Source organism: Ylistrum balloti, unplaced genomic scaffold (assembly GCF_031769215.1).
Source record: "Ylistrum balloti isolate Yb309-2 unplaced genomic scaffold, AGI_CSIRO_Ybal_v1 Utg370126, whole genome shotgun sequence".
NCBI classification, from domain to species: domain Eukaryota; kingdom Metazoa; phylum Mollusca; class Bivalvia; order Pectinida; family Pectinidae; genus Ylistrum; species Ylistrum balloti.
In genome coordinates, this window is record NW_026782140.1 from 1,251,143 (window position 1) to 1,266,722 (window position 15,580).

The window sequence follows — 15,580 nt, forward strand, 5'->3', positions numbered from 1 at the left end:
TGATACTTCCTAACTGATTCAGTCATACTTGTCATATCTCTGTAATAACTGTCCCACGACCTTATGATACTTCTATTTTTTTCAGATTTCTGTTTGCAGTAAATTACAATAAAATATTTGAAACTTAGAATTGTATCATAATGCTAAAACGATATTACAATTTGATTAGTGATTTTGTTTCTGGTATATTGTGCATTACATTCAGTATCTTAATCACAAACTTTCTAAATGGTTGCACCAATATCCTAAGTAATAAGCTTGATTGTTTATTAATACAATTGGCTAGATTAGTCCTCTTACTATGATATTTTTAGCTGAAGAAAGGTTGAGCTGAAACACATAGACAAACCAAATCTTTAATGCATCATTCAAAATTTAAAAACGGGAAACTATTTTACATCTTCTGTATTACTAGTATATCAACAAAGTGTTCCATATGACTATATTTACATTCTATGACATTTGTCACTACAACGACATTGAGTCATTAATTTGAACTGGAGTTTGGTTGCTGTATCAATTTGGAATTGGACGAAGAATGTAATGTAGTATAAGATTATTGTACATTTTATAGAGTCTAACAATTCACCATTTCAAATATATAATGTAACTCTCTACAATGTATTGAAAATAATTTTTGAAAATAATTGTAAACAATACATGAAAAGTGAAAATATGTAATTTCCAGATCTTGTTTGATCTGTAAGGGTGATATTTCTTTTCAGCTTATAATTGGATTGATATATCACTTCTTTTATTTATTTTTATGATGTAAATGCAACAAAAAATACAAAACTTCAATGGTTTCAGTACAGAGTTGGTTCAACACATCTTAACAACAAATTTATACATGTTTAAAATTCAGAGGTACTGAATAACCCACACTGTACATTCTGTAACTTAGAAAAGGAGACAATTAGCCATATTTTGATAGATAAATTATACAGAGGTGAGGTCAAAAATTTTTAGAAAGTGTAGAAGTTTATACAGAGGTGAGGTGAGGCTTGTCTTTTTGAGATTCCATTTTCCTTCAATAAAATAAGTTTTCTGTTTGAGTTTCATTAGAAAGTGTAGAAGTTTTGCTGGAGGCTGTTTTTATTCCATTTTCCTTCAATAAAATAAGTTTTCTGTTTGAGTTTCATTGCTAATAAAAATCAGTTAATCAGTAGCAAACTTGACAATGAAATCTTAATTATCATTAAATATTACATATATAAGATAAATTATACAACACAAAGCCTTAAGTGTATATAGTCTTATTTATTCAGAGGGAATTTTATACCTTTCAGAAATATATCCAATAGTAAACTTGGTGAACAGGCACAGTTAAGTTTATAAGGTGAGGAATGGAGAAAATTGGAGAAAACTTGTGTTTGAGAATTAGCCATATTAAATTAACTTTAAATACATTTACAGATAAATTGTCATGTAGTATGTTTTAGTATTTTAGCCATATTCCCTGATAGATAAATTATACAGAGGTGAGGTGAAGGAGGCCCCTTGTGTTGATAGTATTTATTTATTTATTTATTTACCATATTTTTCAGATAAATTATACAGAGGTGAGGTGAAGCAACTTGTTTTTACTAACCCATATTCCCTCTCTCTCTACCCCCCTCTCTCTCTCTCTCTCTTTCTTTAGCCATATTCCCTGATGATAAATTATATGTGTAGGTGAGGTGAAGGAGACTTGTGTTTGAGAAGTTAGCCATATTCCCTGATAGATAAATTATACAGAGGTGAGGTGAAGGAGACTTGTGTTTGAGAGTTTAGCCATATTCCCTGATAGATAAATTATACAGAGGTGAGGTGAAGGAGACTTGAATGTGACAATGATGAAGAGTGAGATTAGCCATATTCCCTGACAGATAAATTATACAGAGGTGAGGTGAAGGAGTAATGTGTATAATGAGGTGAGGTACTTGTTAGCCATATTCCCTGATAGATAAATTATACAGAGGTGAGGTGAAGGAGACTTGTGTTTGAGAAGTTAGCCATATTCCCTGATAGATAAATTATACAGAGGTGAGGTGAAGGAGACTTGTGTTTGAGAGTTTAGCCATATTGCCTGATAAATAAATTATACAGAGGTGAGGTGAAGGAGACTTGTGTTTGAGAGTTTAGCCATATTCCCTGACAGATAAATTATACAGAGGTGAGGTGAAGGAGACTTGTGTTTGAGAGTTTAGCCATATTCCCTGACAGATAAATTATACAGAGGTGAGGTGAAGGAGACTTGTGTTTGAGAGTTTAGCCATATTCCCTGACAGATAAATTATACAGAGGTGAGGTGAAGGAGACTTGTGTTTGAGAGTTTAGCCATATTCCCTGACAGATAAATTATACAGAGGTGAGGTGAAGGAGACTTGTGTTTGAGAGTTTAGCCATATTCCCTGACAGATAAATTATACAGAGGTGAGGTGAAGGAGACTTGTGTTTGAGAGTTTAGCCATATTCCCTGACAGATAAATTATACTTAGGTGAGGTGAAGGAGACTTGTGTTTGAGAAGTTAGCCATATTCCCTGATAGATAAATTATGATGAGGTGATAAATTATACTTAGGTGAGGTGAAGGAGACTTGTGTTTGAGAAGTTAGCCATATTGCACGATAAATAAATTATACTTAGGTGAGGTGAAGGAGACTTGTGTTTGAGAAGTTAGCCGTATTGCACGATAAATAAATTATACACAGCTGTGTCGAGTATACTTAAACTTATTTCATACATGGATAATGACGATTTACTACATTAAAATATAATAACAAATTTAATAGAAATTACAGCATTTACTCAAAACATACATACTGATTATATGCCGTTTAATAAGAGTTTTTTTTCTTATAGAATTGAACTTGATTTTTCTTTTCTCATAACTGATATCTTCCATCAACCACAAATACTGCTATGGTACTCTTTCAAGTTAAGCTTAATACCAGTACAGAATCACCAAAGACCCTCTACACCGGTCTTAAATATTATACAGACGAGAACAAAAAATAGGAAACAGAATAAAGAGGTTAGTTAAATTGAGTATAAAAAGTGTTTCTGATATAAAGCCAATAAATGAAGGAACTACAATGTGACTAATTGTTATAAGATAGAGAATCTTGGCTTCACTGAAAATGCATTGTTATCAACTGACAGAAATTTTTCTACAAAAAGTTAGATTTTTTTTTGCACTGATTGAGAACATCATTTTTCAATAACATTTTTTGGAGAAAAGAATAAGCAAAACAAACATTTTCATTTCTATTATTATACTACAATTATCTATTTTGCCATAAAATATGGGAAAAAAAACACAAGAAAAACGTAATACACAAATTTCTAATATAAAACTAAAAATATTTATGGTCATTGACCTCTGTACTCTTTTGATTAACAAAGAATTTAACAAAATGGAAATTTAATTTCTCAAAATATTTGCACATGTATTTTTCCTTCCGGATAAACGAAAGCGGTCCGGATAAACGAATGTTGGCGTTGGTCACATTCGAGGAGTTCCGAGTGGCTATCGAAGTAAACGTTCAAGTGACACTGATTTTTCTTTAAAGCGTGTAAGTGACGTTATTTCGAACGATATTGCGGGAAGGGGGCAATTGAAAGGAAGGATAAGCGACACAAGTCGCATTCTACTTAATCGATCAAGGACTTCTTTCATGTGCAACATATTGAAATTTACATCTTTCAGAAGAGTAACGAAGGATCTGTTTCATCAACTGTCAACATGTAAGGAACTCTCAATCTCTAAAGACTGCTCAATAACACTTTCTCTGACCATCCGCTTATATCGACTTCATGTTTTCAACCCGTCGTTGGCCTACACAAACGTAATTTTATAACTTCTTCAAGATGAGTACAATATAATCATATTCATCTAGAGATAATTATACATATCACATTGACATTCAACACCTTTCACAGATTGGGGTGTATAATAGGCATGAACTTCCGCCTGTGGTATAGTAAGTCTAGTCATCTGTTCTAGGCCATTATGGATTTCGGAACGGCCATTTTGTCAAGGTGTATCACGTGCATTATTAACTTGCGCATCGTTATTTATTTTGATTTTTTTCTGTCATCAGAATGTCATTTCCGTTCAAACAATGATTTTATGTAATACATGTGTACTTCTAGGTCACTTTAAGCTATCTTAAGTGTCTCTGAGATTTATTGATATTATCAGAAACATAAGTACAGTCGCATGTCCGATACACCTGTCGTTCATTTCAGGTGAGTGAATTTGAGGTCAGATCTTTATCTTTATTGATATTTTTCAGAAAAATACTGGTGTTTCACTTGGCAGATTTTTTTAGATTGTTTGGTGGTAATTCATTGACATAAGGTAGCTAGCATGAAATAGTTCTAAAGGGCTTTGAATCTAATGTGTCTAGGATATAATCCAGAGTATACTCTTCTCCACTTGTTCACCACCATCCAAAACACAACAATTGCAGAATTCAGATTTGAAACAAAACACAACATATAAGAAGACATTCAAACATAACGGATTATCAAGCTTCTGAATCTCATGATATATAACAGCATAAATATACTTTAAAGTATATTCGATTTATTTCACATGCTGCATAATAATTAATCAAGCTAAGATCTTTTTTATAATAAGTAATTCAACAAATTTGACTTTGGTTCCATCTGATACTTGATCAGGAATATGATATTTCTATCGTTTACATAGTTATGTGACTTTGATATTTCTGCAAGTCTGATTCTTTGTAACAGAGGTGAAAAATGGCAAAGGATGAGGAAGATTCTAAGGAAGTTTGCAGGATGAACTGGGACTTTTCCAGTGTAATTTCTGAACGGGTCAGGGTGGATGTACTGGCGGTAAAAAATGTGGTGGAGATGCTGTCTGCTGGTGATACCATTCCATTCATTGCTAGGTACAGGAAGGAACGCACTGGGGATATGGAGGTGGACAAGATACGGGAGGTAGAGGCAAACATGGAGGAGCTGAGGTAATTTAAAAACTTGTGCAAGTCTACCAGACCTACAGCTATAAAAGAAAGTGCAGATATGTGAGAGTTTCCCTAAACTACATTGCTGATTGCAACCAGTAAAATCTCCATAGTGTACTTTATTTGCCTTGTGTCTGTGATCTTTTTTCTCCCCTTTTATTTCCTTTCCTTTTTAGGTCATCTGACCCGAAGGGTCCGATGACCTATAGTCATCATGCTTCGTCTGTCGTCGTCCGCCGTGCGCCGTCCGCCGAGCGCCGCCCGTAAACTTTTCATTCAAACGACTTCTTCTCAATAATTGGAAGGCCCAGGCAACTAATATTTGGCCTGTAGCTTGCTTTGATGAAGCCCTACCAAGTTTGTTAAAAAGAATGACCTTGACCTTCATTCAAGGTCACAGGGGTCAAATGTCTTAAAATCTTCAAACGACTTCTTCTCAATAACTGGAGGGCCCAGGCAACTAATATTTAGCCTGTAGCTTGCTTTGATGAAGCCCTACCAAGTTTGTTAAAAAGAATGACCTTGACCTTCATTCAAGGTCACAGGGGTCAAATGTCTTAAAATCTTCAAATGACTTCTTCTCAATAACTGGAGGGCCCAGGCAACTAATATTTAGCCTGTAGCTTGCTTTGATGAAACCCTACCAAGTTTGTTCAAATGAATGACCTTGACCTTCATTCAAGGTCACAGGGGTCAAATGTCTTTAAATCTTCAAAGGACTTCTTCTCAGTAATCAAAAGGCCCAGGCAACTAAAATAAGGCCTGTAGCATGCTGGGATGAAGGACTACCAAGTTTGTTCAAATGAATGACCTTGACCCACTTTAAAGGTCACAGGGGTCAAATATGTTAAAATCTTTAAACAACTTCTTCTCAATAACCAAAAGGCTCAGATTGCTGATATTGTGCCTGTGGCATGCTGGGATGAAGGGCTATCAAGTTTGTTTAAATGAATGACCTTGAACAACTTTCAAGGTCACAGGGGTCAAATATGTCAAAATCTTTAAATAACTTCTTCTCAAATACTAGAAGGCCTAGGGGGCTAATACTTGGCCCATAGCATGCTGGCATGGAGCCCTACAAAGTTTGTTCAAATGAATGACCTTGGCCCACTTTCAAGGTCACAGGGGTCAAATATGTTAAAATATACAAAGGACTTCATCTCAATAAGCAAAAGTCTATGAGTGCCGATATTGGGTCTGTAGCATGCTGGGAGGAAAGGGTACCAAGTTTATTTAAATGAATGACCTTGAACAACTTTCAAGGTCGCAGGGGTCAAATATGTCAAAATCTTTAAATAACTTCTTCTCAAATACTAGAAGGCCTAGGGGGCTAATACTTGGCCCATAGCATGCTGGCATGGAGCCCTACAAAGTTTGTTCAAATGAATGACCTTGGCCCACTTTCAAGGTCACAGGGGTCAAATATGTTAAAATATACAAAGGACTTCATCTCAATAAGCAAAAGTCTATGAGTACCGATATTGGGTCTGTAGCATGCTGGCAGGAAAGGCTACCAAGTTTATTCAAATGAATGACCTCAACCCACTTTCAAGGTCACAGGGGTCAAATATGTTAAAATATACAAACGACTTCTTCTCAACAAGCAAAAGTCCATGAGTGCTGATATTGGGCCTGTAAGATGCTTGGAGGAGAGGCTACCAAGTTTGTTCAAATGAATGACCTCAACCCACTTTCTAGGTTTGGCTTGCTTTTTGTCAGATGACCGTTAAGGCCCATGGGCCTCTTGTTTTTTCTGTTTGTTTTGACTTGAGCATCTGGTATGATTTTCCTTTTTGAAGATGGAAACAAAAACAAAGATTGTTCCCAGCTGAGAAGTAGTTCAATTGAAAAGATTTCTATCATATATATAACTATGTGTATTTACAGTGCTTTGAATCAACCCTGGTAAACAGTATAGAGTATTTTTAATTGATATTGATATTGAATTCTGTGCCTTGATATTTCACTCTGGAATATCGAAGTAGCGACCGGCGGCACGAAACTCAAGTCTCTCGGCGTAGTCAATGACGTTCGCTGTTCCCCATGTCGAAGTCAGTGTAAACAATCTATAATTAAGTACCTTTGGATACCGCGGTAGGTACAGATATGGGGACAAGGTATGATTGACACTTTTCAGACAGTTAAAACAACATCATTTTCTGAGCAATAGTACGCGTTCAGCCAACGCCGGGTGTCATCAATCTCCTCATACTCAACGTGTTTGTTACCTGTTAATAACTGTTAATTATCCAAGCCTTTCATGCTTGTTAAGTCAGGCACCTGGGTGAATTTGTTTACATAAGGTAATTAAATATGTTAGGGTCACGATGATTGTGGTTTCCTAATTATCAATGGATCAAACCACATCAACTTTCATCGCGGTAACCAGTAATCAATTAATCTTTCTGTAGAAAACAATTTTTGTTTTTTTTTTAATCTGACCCCAAAAAAGTACCTGTGCACTATACCCGAGTGCGCACTATACCCGCAAATTTACGGTAGTCAACTAATCACACTCAGGAAGACTTCTACTAACCTGGTGATGATAGTGAGCATGTCATCATCATTTTTTCACTTCAAAGTTTTGCATTTCGATCAGGTATGTGTAATTCAGAGAAAATAAAAACCTAGGCCCAGTGGCGACCTCTGAGGCTCTGTGTTTGTGCTTGAGAAAAATTGAAAAATTGGTTTATAAACACAGGAAGGCTAGTTAACTTGAATTTCTTCCCAATAGATTTACAGAGACAGTTTCTTATTCATATATTATAAATCACTCGTTTAGATTTATTGCTCAGAAAGTCAGCTTTCACCGATATAGGTATAAAGTTCCATTACATACTGGACACTTCAGCACATCCATCATTTATAGTTTCTCATGAAGTACAAATACTATTTCAATTAAACCTGGAACTTACATTGTAGTATCAATATATGAGCCTGTCAAATAGGTTATAGGTACAGGAATTTCATTTATTTATTTTTTTGAGACAAAAATGACTACAAAGTCTTTATGGCTTGTTCTCTCTATATCAGATTTAGTTTATAGTCATATTGAAACAAAAATTGTAAAATATCAGACAAGATTTCCCCCTCGCTTTGAAAAGAGTGATATTTATGGGGGTTAAACATTTCTATTTGAGTTAACTTGGATTTTGGATGTGGAAGACTTCAAGTGTATTTTGTAGCTTACTTAAAAATGAACATACTAACAGAGGAGGACAGGTGAGGTATAAATATTTGTTTGTTTGTAGCTCACCATCATCAGATCATTCTCGCATTATTTCTGCAGAAGTGTTCGATGGATCACTCTCAAATTTTATATGTAGGTTTGTCTTGCTGCTTAGTTGGACATATTCCATTTATAGTTCATTTGAAGACTGATCAGAAAAATAAGTTGGCTGACAGGTTGCCATCTTGGTTTTGGACATTCATTGTTAGTTATTGCTGTTTCAGATGAAGTACTTTATTGTCATTTTCAAATTTTATATGTAGGTTCCTCCTTTGGACTGATGGAAACATAAAACAGGCTGACAGGTGGCCATCATGGGTTTTGACAGTCATTGTTATCACTCTTTCTGTGGAAGTACTTGATAGATCTTTCCCAAATTACCTACATTCTCTTTGGTCCATAGTTCTGCCCTTTTGATTTTGGAACTGATAAAAAATTTAAAATGGCCAATAGGCAGCCACCTTGTATTTTGTCTATGAAACTTTGTTATCACTATTTCTTGAGAAGTACTAGATTTGTATTTATATTTTGAGATTGCTTATTCAAATTGTCAAACAATGATAAATCTGTCAAATCTGAGATATATATGACTTATGTTTGGTATACTTATATATAATTATAAAACACTACCCATAACATCATTTGATGGTACTAAGTTTGTCCCTTTTATTTTAGAAAAAACTACAGGCCACAAAAGTTATTTGAGATGACTAACTAAGCTATGTGTACTTAACCTGTTGACATGTAAACTGTGAAGTGATGTCAGCCTCCAGTTGATGGTAATTGATAAATAAATTGTGCCAGTCACTTCCAGCTGTGTAGTGATTGATGAGTTAGCCATCACACAACCATGCAGGGGCCTTCGAGTATTCAATAGAACATGACCCTGCTATTATTTCTAATAAGTCATGTCACTGACAGGGTTATTCAAAACAATTAAAACTTATATTTCCCAGTAGTACAGAATTGTATGATTTTGGAGTCGCAAAGAGGTGAAGAACTTTTCAGTGCTGTAATCATAGACATAAACAGAGCAGATTACTTAACTTCAAATTTGTGTATTAGACAAAGAAGGATAAGGTATGTCACAGCGAGAATAAATCCTATGTGTTTGATTATTTTCTGTTGATTACAAGAATTAAAAAAACCTTTCAGTTTACTGCTGGGTATGAGATGATCTCATCATACCAAGGAAAATGCTTATAATCTATTTTCTGGAAATTGCAAATGATCTAGCAAACATCAATAAGAGATAATTAGTGAACATGGAAGTGAAAGTTGACATTGATAGATGTGTTTTATTAAGTTTGATAATCTACAAACAATGTTAGAGCGAAGCCTCGAGGTAAATAATGATTAGACACAGCTATTGTATGATCATATTTATTAGCCCTGGTTTATTGACAAGGATACAACAGGTGGGCGTGTGTTGTGTTGATCATCACTGACTGTACATGTGCATCACCCACCATTCTTGTACAGGTGTTTGGTTGTAGGAAGTTGGTAGATCTCAGTGTATTTACAGGTGTTTGGTTGTAGGAAGTTGGTAGATCTCAGTGTATTTACAGGTGTTTGGTTGTAGGAAGTTGGTAGATCTCAGTGTATTTACAGGTGTTTGGTTGTAGGAAGTTGGTAGATCTCAGTGTATTTACAGGTGTTTGGTTATAGGAAGTTGGTAGATCTCAGTGTATTTACAGGTGTTTGGTTGTAGGAAGTTGGTAGATCTCAGTGTATTTACAGGTGTTTGGTTATAGGAAGTTGGTAGATCTCTGTGTATTTACAGGTGTTTGGTTGTAGGAACAAAACCACAAAACCAAAAATGATGCCAAAAACATGGTCATACTGATGTAAAGACCACCTCCCCATTTCTTTTTTTTTTTTTGGGGGGGGGGGGATTTTTATTCTTTTACTTTTAGTTTTTGTTTCGGCTACTTGTGAATATTTCTTTCACAATTTTACCAGTGAATTCTTAGTTTTGCCAGTTTTGATATAAATTAATTTTGACACACATTCAGTGGGCTATTTATGGTAGTGGGATACAGTCAGTTTACAACAACAATTTTCATTATGAAATCATCAAATTTTGTGGAAGAAAAATATCAACGTTTAACGTCCTCTTGGTATTGAATATAGAGATATCTCATCCTATAAGACAGGACTTTTAGCAAAGCCTGGTACTAAACCTTAAAAATCTTACCCACAGATTTACACTCATTTGTTTGTATGAAGGAAACAGTTGCTGTTCGTTCATGAAGTGAACTTGACCTTTTCTGATCTTGCTTGATTTGTTGTTTAGAAATATTCTTTGTGCATTAACATTTAACAGTTTCTGCATTGTCTATAAATGGTTTGGATTTTGACAAAATAAATTTGGCAATAATATTTCATACCAAGTAGGGATCAGAATACACAGGACATGTGACTGACCTACTTCAGTTAGTTGTTTGATGTGAGGAACCCAACCCCCTTCCCCAAGAGGTGTAGGTCCAAATTGGATAATAGAATGTAAAATCTTCAGTGGAAGGGCAGAATGAATTTTTAATAGTAACTGTAAAAAAATCAATAGAGGATAAAAGTCATCTTACCTTAGGGCTTCTTATTAGCAGGTGTACATATTACTGATTTTCTTTGTCATCCTTTGTATTTTCATGTTTTTTCCAGAGCTGTTGAGGCCAAGGCAACCTCTGTTTTGAAAAGTGTAAAGAAATTAGGAAAGTTGACACGAGAACTGAAATGTGCCTTGGAAAATTCCATCTTAATATCAGAAGTAGATGCTTTGGTAAGTCATCAGCTGTGAAATTTACTCATGTGTTTGGGAGGTGAAGCCTTATTAAGTAGTGCACTGTAAAATTCCTTCCTATCTCTTTGGGTTGAAATCCAAGTATTGATTATGTATTGATTAAGGGAGTTTATGAAAACCCCGGGAAGTTAAATCATGCTGTCCATATGGTAGGACATAATCCTTGAATTGTTAAACCAGAATGGCTTTAATACTGAATTGTAACTTTTCAGCAGTTTATGGAAAATAGATACAGTTGTGTTGAGTTGTGGAGGTGCAGCAAGATGACAAAGGGTGGTGCAAGGTAGCACTGAGGTCTCAATGGGGAGAAGGGTAGTGCTAGGTAGCACTGAGGGCACAAAGTGGAGTAGGGTGGTGCTAGGTAGCACTGAGGGCACAATGGGGAGTAGGGTAGTGCTAGGTAGCAATGAGGGCACAATGCGGAGTAGGGTGGTGCTAGGTAGTGTTGAGGACATGATGCGGAGAAGGGTGGTGCGAGGTAGCACTGAGGGCAAAAAGTGGAGAAGGGTGGTGCAAGGTAGCATTGAGGTCTCAATGGGGAGAAGGGTAGTGCTAGGTAGCAATGAGGGCACAATGCGGAGTAGGGTGGTGCTAGGTAGTGTTGAGGACATGATGCGGAGAAGGGTGGTGCTAGGTAGCAATGAGGGCACAAAGTGGAGTAGGGTGTTGCAAAAGGTAGCATTGAGGTCTCAATGGGGGGAAGGGTAGTGCTAGGTAGCACTGAGGGCACAATGCGGAGTAGGGTAGTGCTAGGTAGCACTGAGGGCACAATGCGGAGTAGGGTGGTGCTAGGTAGCAATGAGGGCACAATGCGGAGTAGGGTGGTGCTAGGTAGTGTTGAGGACATGATGCGGAGAAGGGTGGTGCTAGGTAGCAATGAGGGCACAATGCGGAGTAGGGTGGTGCTAGGTAGTGTTGAGGACATGATGCGGAGAAGGGTGGTGCGAGGTAGCACTGAGGGCACAAAGTGGAGAAGGGTGGTGCAAGGTAGCATTGAGGTCTCAATGGGGAGAAGGGTAGTGCTAGGTAGCAATGAGGGCACAATGCGGAGTAGGGTGGTGCTAGGTAGTGTTGAGGACATGATGCGGAGAAGGGTGGTGCTAGGTAGCAATGAGGGCACAAAGTGGAGTAGGGTGGTGCTAGGTAGCAATGAGGACATGATGCGGAGAAGGGTGGTGCTAGGTAGCTATGAGGGCACAATGCGGAGTAGGGTGGTGCTAGGTAGCAATGAGGGCACAATGCGGAGTAGGGTGGTGCTAGGTAGCAATGAGGGCACAACGCGAAGTAGGGTGGTGCTAGGTAGCAATGAGGGCACAATGCGGAGTAGGGTGGTGCTAGGTAGCAATGAGGGCACAATGGGGAGTAGGGTAGTGCTAGGTAGCAATGAGGGCACAATGCGGAGTAGGGTGGTGCTAGGTAGCAATGAGGGCACAATGCGGAGTAGGGTGGTGCTAGGTAGCAATGAGGGCACAATGCGGAGTAGGGTGGTGCTAGGTAGCAATGAGGGCACAATACAGAGTAGGGTGGTGCTAGGTAGCGTTGAGGACATGATGCGGAGAAGGGTGGTGCGAGGTAGCACTGAGGGCACAAAGTGGAGAAGGGTGGTGCAAGGTAGCATTGAGGTCTCAATGGGGAGAAGGGTAGTGCTAGGTAGCAATGAGGGCACAATGCGGAGTAGGGTGGTGCTAGGTAGTGTTGAGGACATGATGCGGAGAAGGGTGGTGCTAGGTAGCAATGAGGGCACAAAGTGGAGTAGGGTGTTGCAAAAGGTAGCATTGAGGTCTCAATGGGGGGAAGGGTAGTGCTAGGTAGCACTGAGGGCACAATGCGGAGTAGGGTAGGGCTAGGTAGCAATGAGGGCACAGTGTTAAGTAGTGTGGTGTAAGGTAGCATTGAGGACATGATGCGGAGAAGGGTGGTGCTAGGTAGCAATGAGGGCACAACGCGGAGTAGGGTGGTGCTAGGTAGCAATGAGGGCACAATGCGGAGTAGGGTGGTGCTAGGTAGCAATGAGGGCACAATGCGGAGTAGGGTGGTGCTAGGTAGCAATGAGGGCACAATGCGGAGTAGGGTGGTGTTAGGTAGCGTTGAGGACATGATGCGGAGAAGGGTGGTGCTAGGTAGCAATGAGGGCACAATACGGAGTAGGGTGGTGCTAGGTAGCGTTGAGGACATGATGCGGAGAAGGGTGGTGTTAGGTAGCAATGAGGGCACAATGCGGAGTAGGGTGGTGCTAGGTAGCAATGAGGGCACAATGCGGAGTAGGGTAGTGCTAGGTAGCAATGAGGGCACAGTGTTAAGTAGTGTGGTGTAAGGTAGCATTGAGGGCACAATAGGGAGGAGGGTAGTGCAAGGTAGCATTGAAAGCACAATGCAGAGTAGGGTGGTGAAAGGTAGCGTTGAGGACACAATAGGAAGGAGGATAGTGCAAGGTAGCATTGAAAGCACAATGCAGAGTAGGGTGGTGAAAGGTACCATTGAGGACACAATGTGGAGTAGGGTTGTGAAAGGTAGCGTTGAGAACACAATGTGGAGTAGGGTGGTTCAAGTGTGATGCAAATAGCTGTGCATATGTTTGTTTCAGTATGCCCCATACAAACCAGGCCACAAGGGAACGCTAGCGGAGAGAGCCCGAGCCTTGGGACTAGAACCTCTAGCACTACAGTATATTAACCATCCATGGCGTATAGATACAGAGGCCTACATCAGACCCGACACAAAAGGTGTGTCTAGCCTAAAGGAGGTGGAGGCAGGAATACAGCACATTCTGGCTGACATGATGACCAAAGATAAGGAAGTGATTGACCTGGTCAGAGTGCTGACGGACGACCGGGGAATAACCTTAGAATCGACAGAATCTAAGGGATTGAAGAAAAAACTCAGTGACAAGTCACATGATAAGGAATTAGACAAGGCTTATAATTATGAATCTTATTTCAATTTCCGTCGACTAGTTTCACACATACAGTCTTATCAGGTAAGTTTAAAACTTTTATAAAAATTCTTACCAATGTATTCCTCTGTTTGGGTAAAGAAAAAAAACCAATTAAAAATGTTTTCACTGAAGCAGAAAACTAAAAGAGTATGACCTATGTAATGTAAGGGAGAAATAGAGTAACAGTTGTACATTATTAGGGATTCCACAGGACCAGAAGAAAGAGTTTGTTATAGCCATAATCCGTTATTGGGTTTGAAGCAGTCGATAGTGCAGTTCTCATTAAACAAAAAGTATTAAGTATCAGAATTCTGTAAACAGTCAGACAGATTATAAAATAGCTCTGTTGGTGCATTCTCTCATTAACACACTTTTAAAATCACAAGGCTATTCTTTTCACTGGTATAACATGGCAGATAACACACATGTACTGTCCCATAGACAGAAAATACAACCAGAGAACAAACAATAAAACACTTTTTTATTCTGCCTGATAAATTGATTACCAGGTAACTACATCCTGTGAAATGTATGGTGGATCTCAAAACAGAAGTGAATAATTTTTGCCATAGCTATATAGTGTAAATATACTTACCTGTAAAATCATTTAAGCATAAATTATCGATTTATACATTTATAGCCTAGTGTTCATAGCTGGACTTACCTATATACCTACTGTGCATATTAAATTGTGCATTGTAATGTACCTTTTTAGGGCCCCTACTTTCACTTTCAAAGTGAGGCTACAGACACCATTTTCAGAATTTTGGTATAGGTGCAAGTTTTTTTCGATGATGGAACTAAAATTACACTTTGTATCAATGGGAAATTTGTTATACATTTGCAAATAAGTAATGATAAAAAAGAGCCAAGTCAGGGGATTGAAATTTATGGAAGGAAATTTGTACCAACCCTGTTCATTTTAGGTGAGTTATACTGTTTAACAGATGAATTGGTACATTTATAAAATGCTTCCAACACAGAAAAATCTAGTTTTGAAAAAGATTTGTACTTTCATTCCATTTTGTGTTTTTAGGTGCTGGCTATCAATAGAGGAGAAGAACATAAAATTTTATCTGTTACCATCACATACCCTCAGAACATTAAATACAGGTTTTACCAGTTTCTAAAACGACGCTGGCTTAGGGATGAGCATCGTATGCCTGAAGCTGCAGTTTCCATGGTGAAGAAAGCTACTGAAGATGCATTTGATCGACTTATACAGCCACAAATGACAAGACAAATAAGGTACAGTAACCGCAAATAAGCCAGTGAAAAGATATGGACCAAAAGTAGACTCATTTAGGAGCATCTGTATGTACCTTAGTGTCTGTCATCTTGACCTATATTGTAGAGTACCATACCTTCCCGGTGAATAAAGATGGAAGCTATAAAAGGAATTTTTTTTTCTCCTGACGACTTAAGCAAAAAATATGTGACGGAAGAACGGTCAACCTCCAGGAGTGGTGGTTTCTCATTAATACACTTGATGACTCTTCAATCTGTTAATCTGATAATTGCTGAGGGGTCGAAACATGTCAACAGTATGTCAGCATTAAAGACAACTGCTTCTTGATGCTAAGAATCCTTCTGGCTTCATTCACATATTATGTGAACCATATATTTGGATCTCTACT

General features: G+C 38.0%; 1 protein-coding gene across 1 annotated transcript in view; it reads left to right on the plus strand.

Annotated features, from left to right (window-relative positions):
- The first annotated feature begins 3,650 nt into the window (after nucleotides 1-3,650).
- Nucleotides 3,651-15,580, plus strand: part of LOC132550531 (S1 RNA-binding domain-containing protein 1-like) — a 30,611-nt gene continuing 18,681 nt past the window's right edge. The window contains exons 1-5 of the mRNA XM_060214620.1: nucleotides 3,651-3,729; nucleotides 4,744-4,979; nucleotides 10,870-10,987; nucleotides 13,593-13,985; nucleotides 14,980-15,191. Coding sequence (XP_060070603.1) covers nucleotides 4,753-4,979; nucleotides 10,870-10,987; nucleotides 13,593-13,985; nucleotides 14,980-15,191 — 950 coding nt within the window. The 5' untranslated portion in view covers nucleotides 3,651-3,729; nucleotides 4,744-4,752. The remainder of the gene's footprint in view (nucleotides 3,730-4,743; nucleotides 4,980-10,869; nucleotides 10,988-13,592; nucleotides 13,986-14,979; nucleotides 15,192-15,580) is intronic.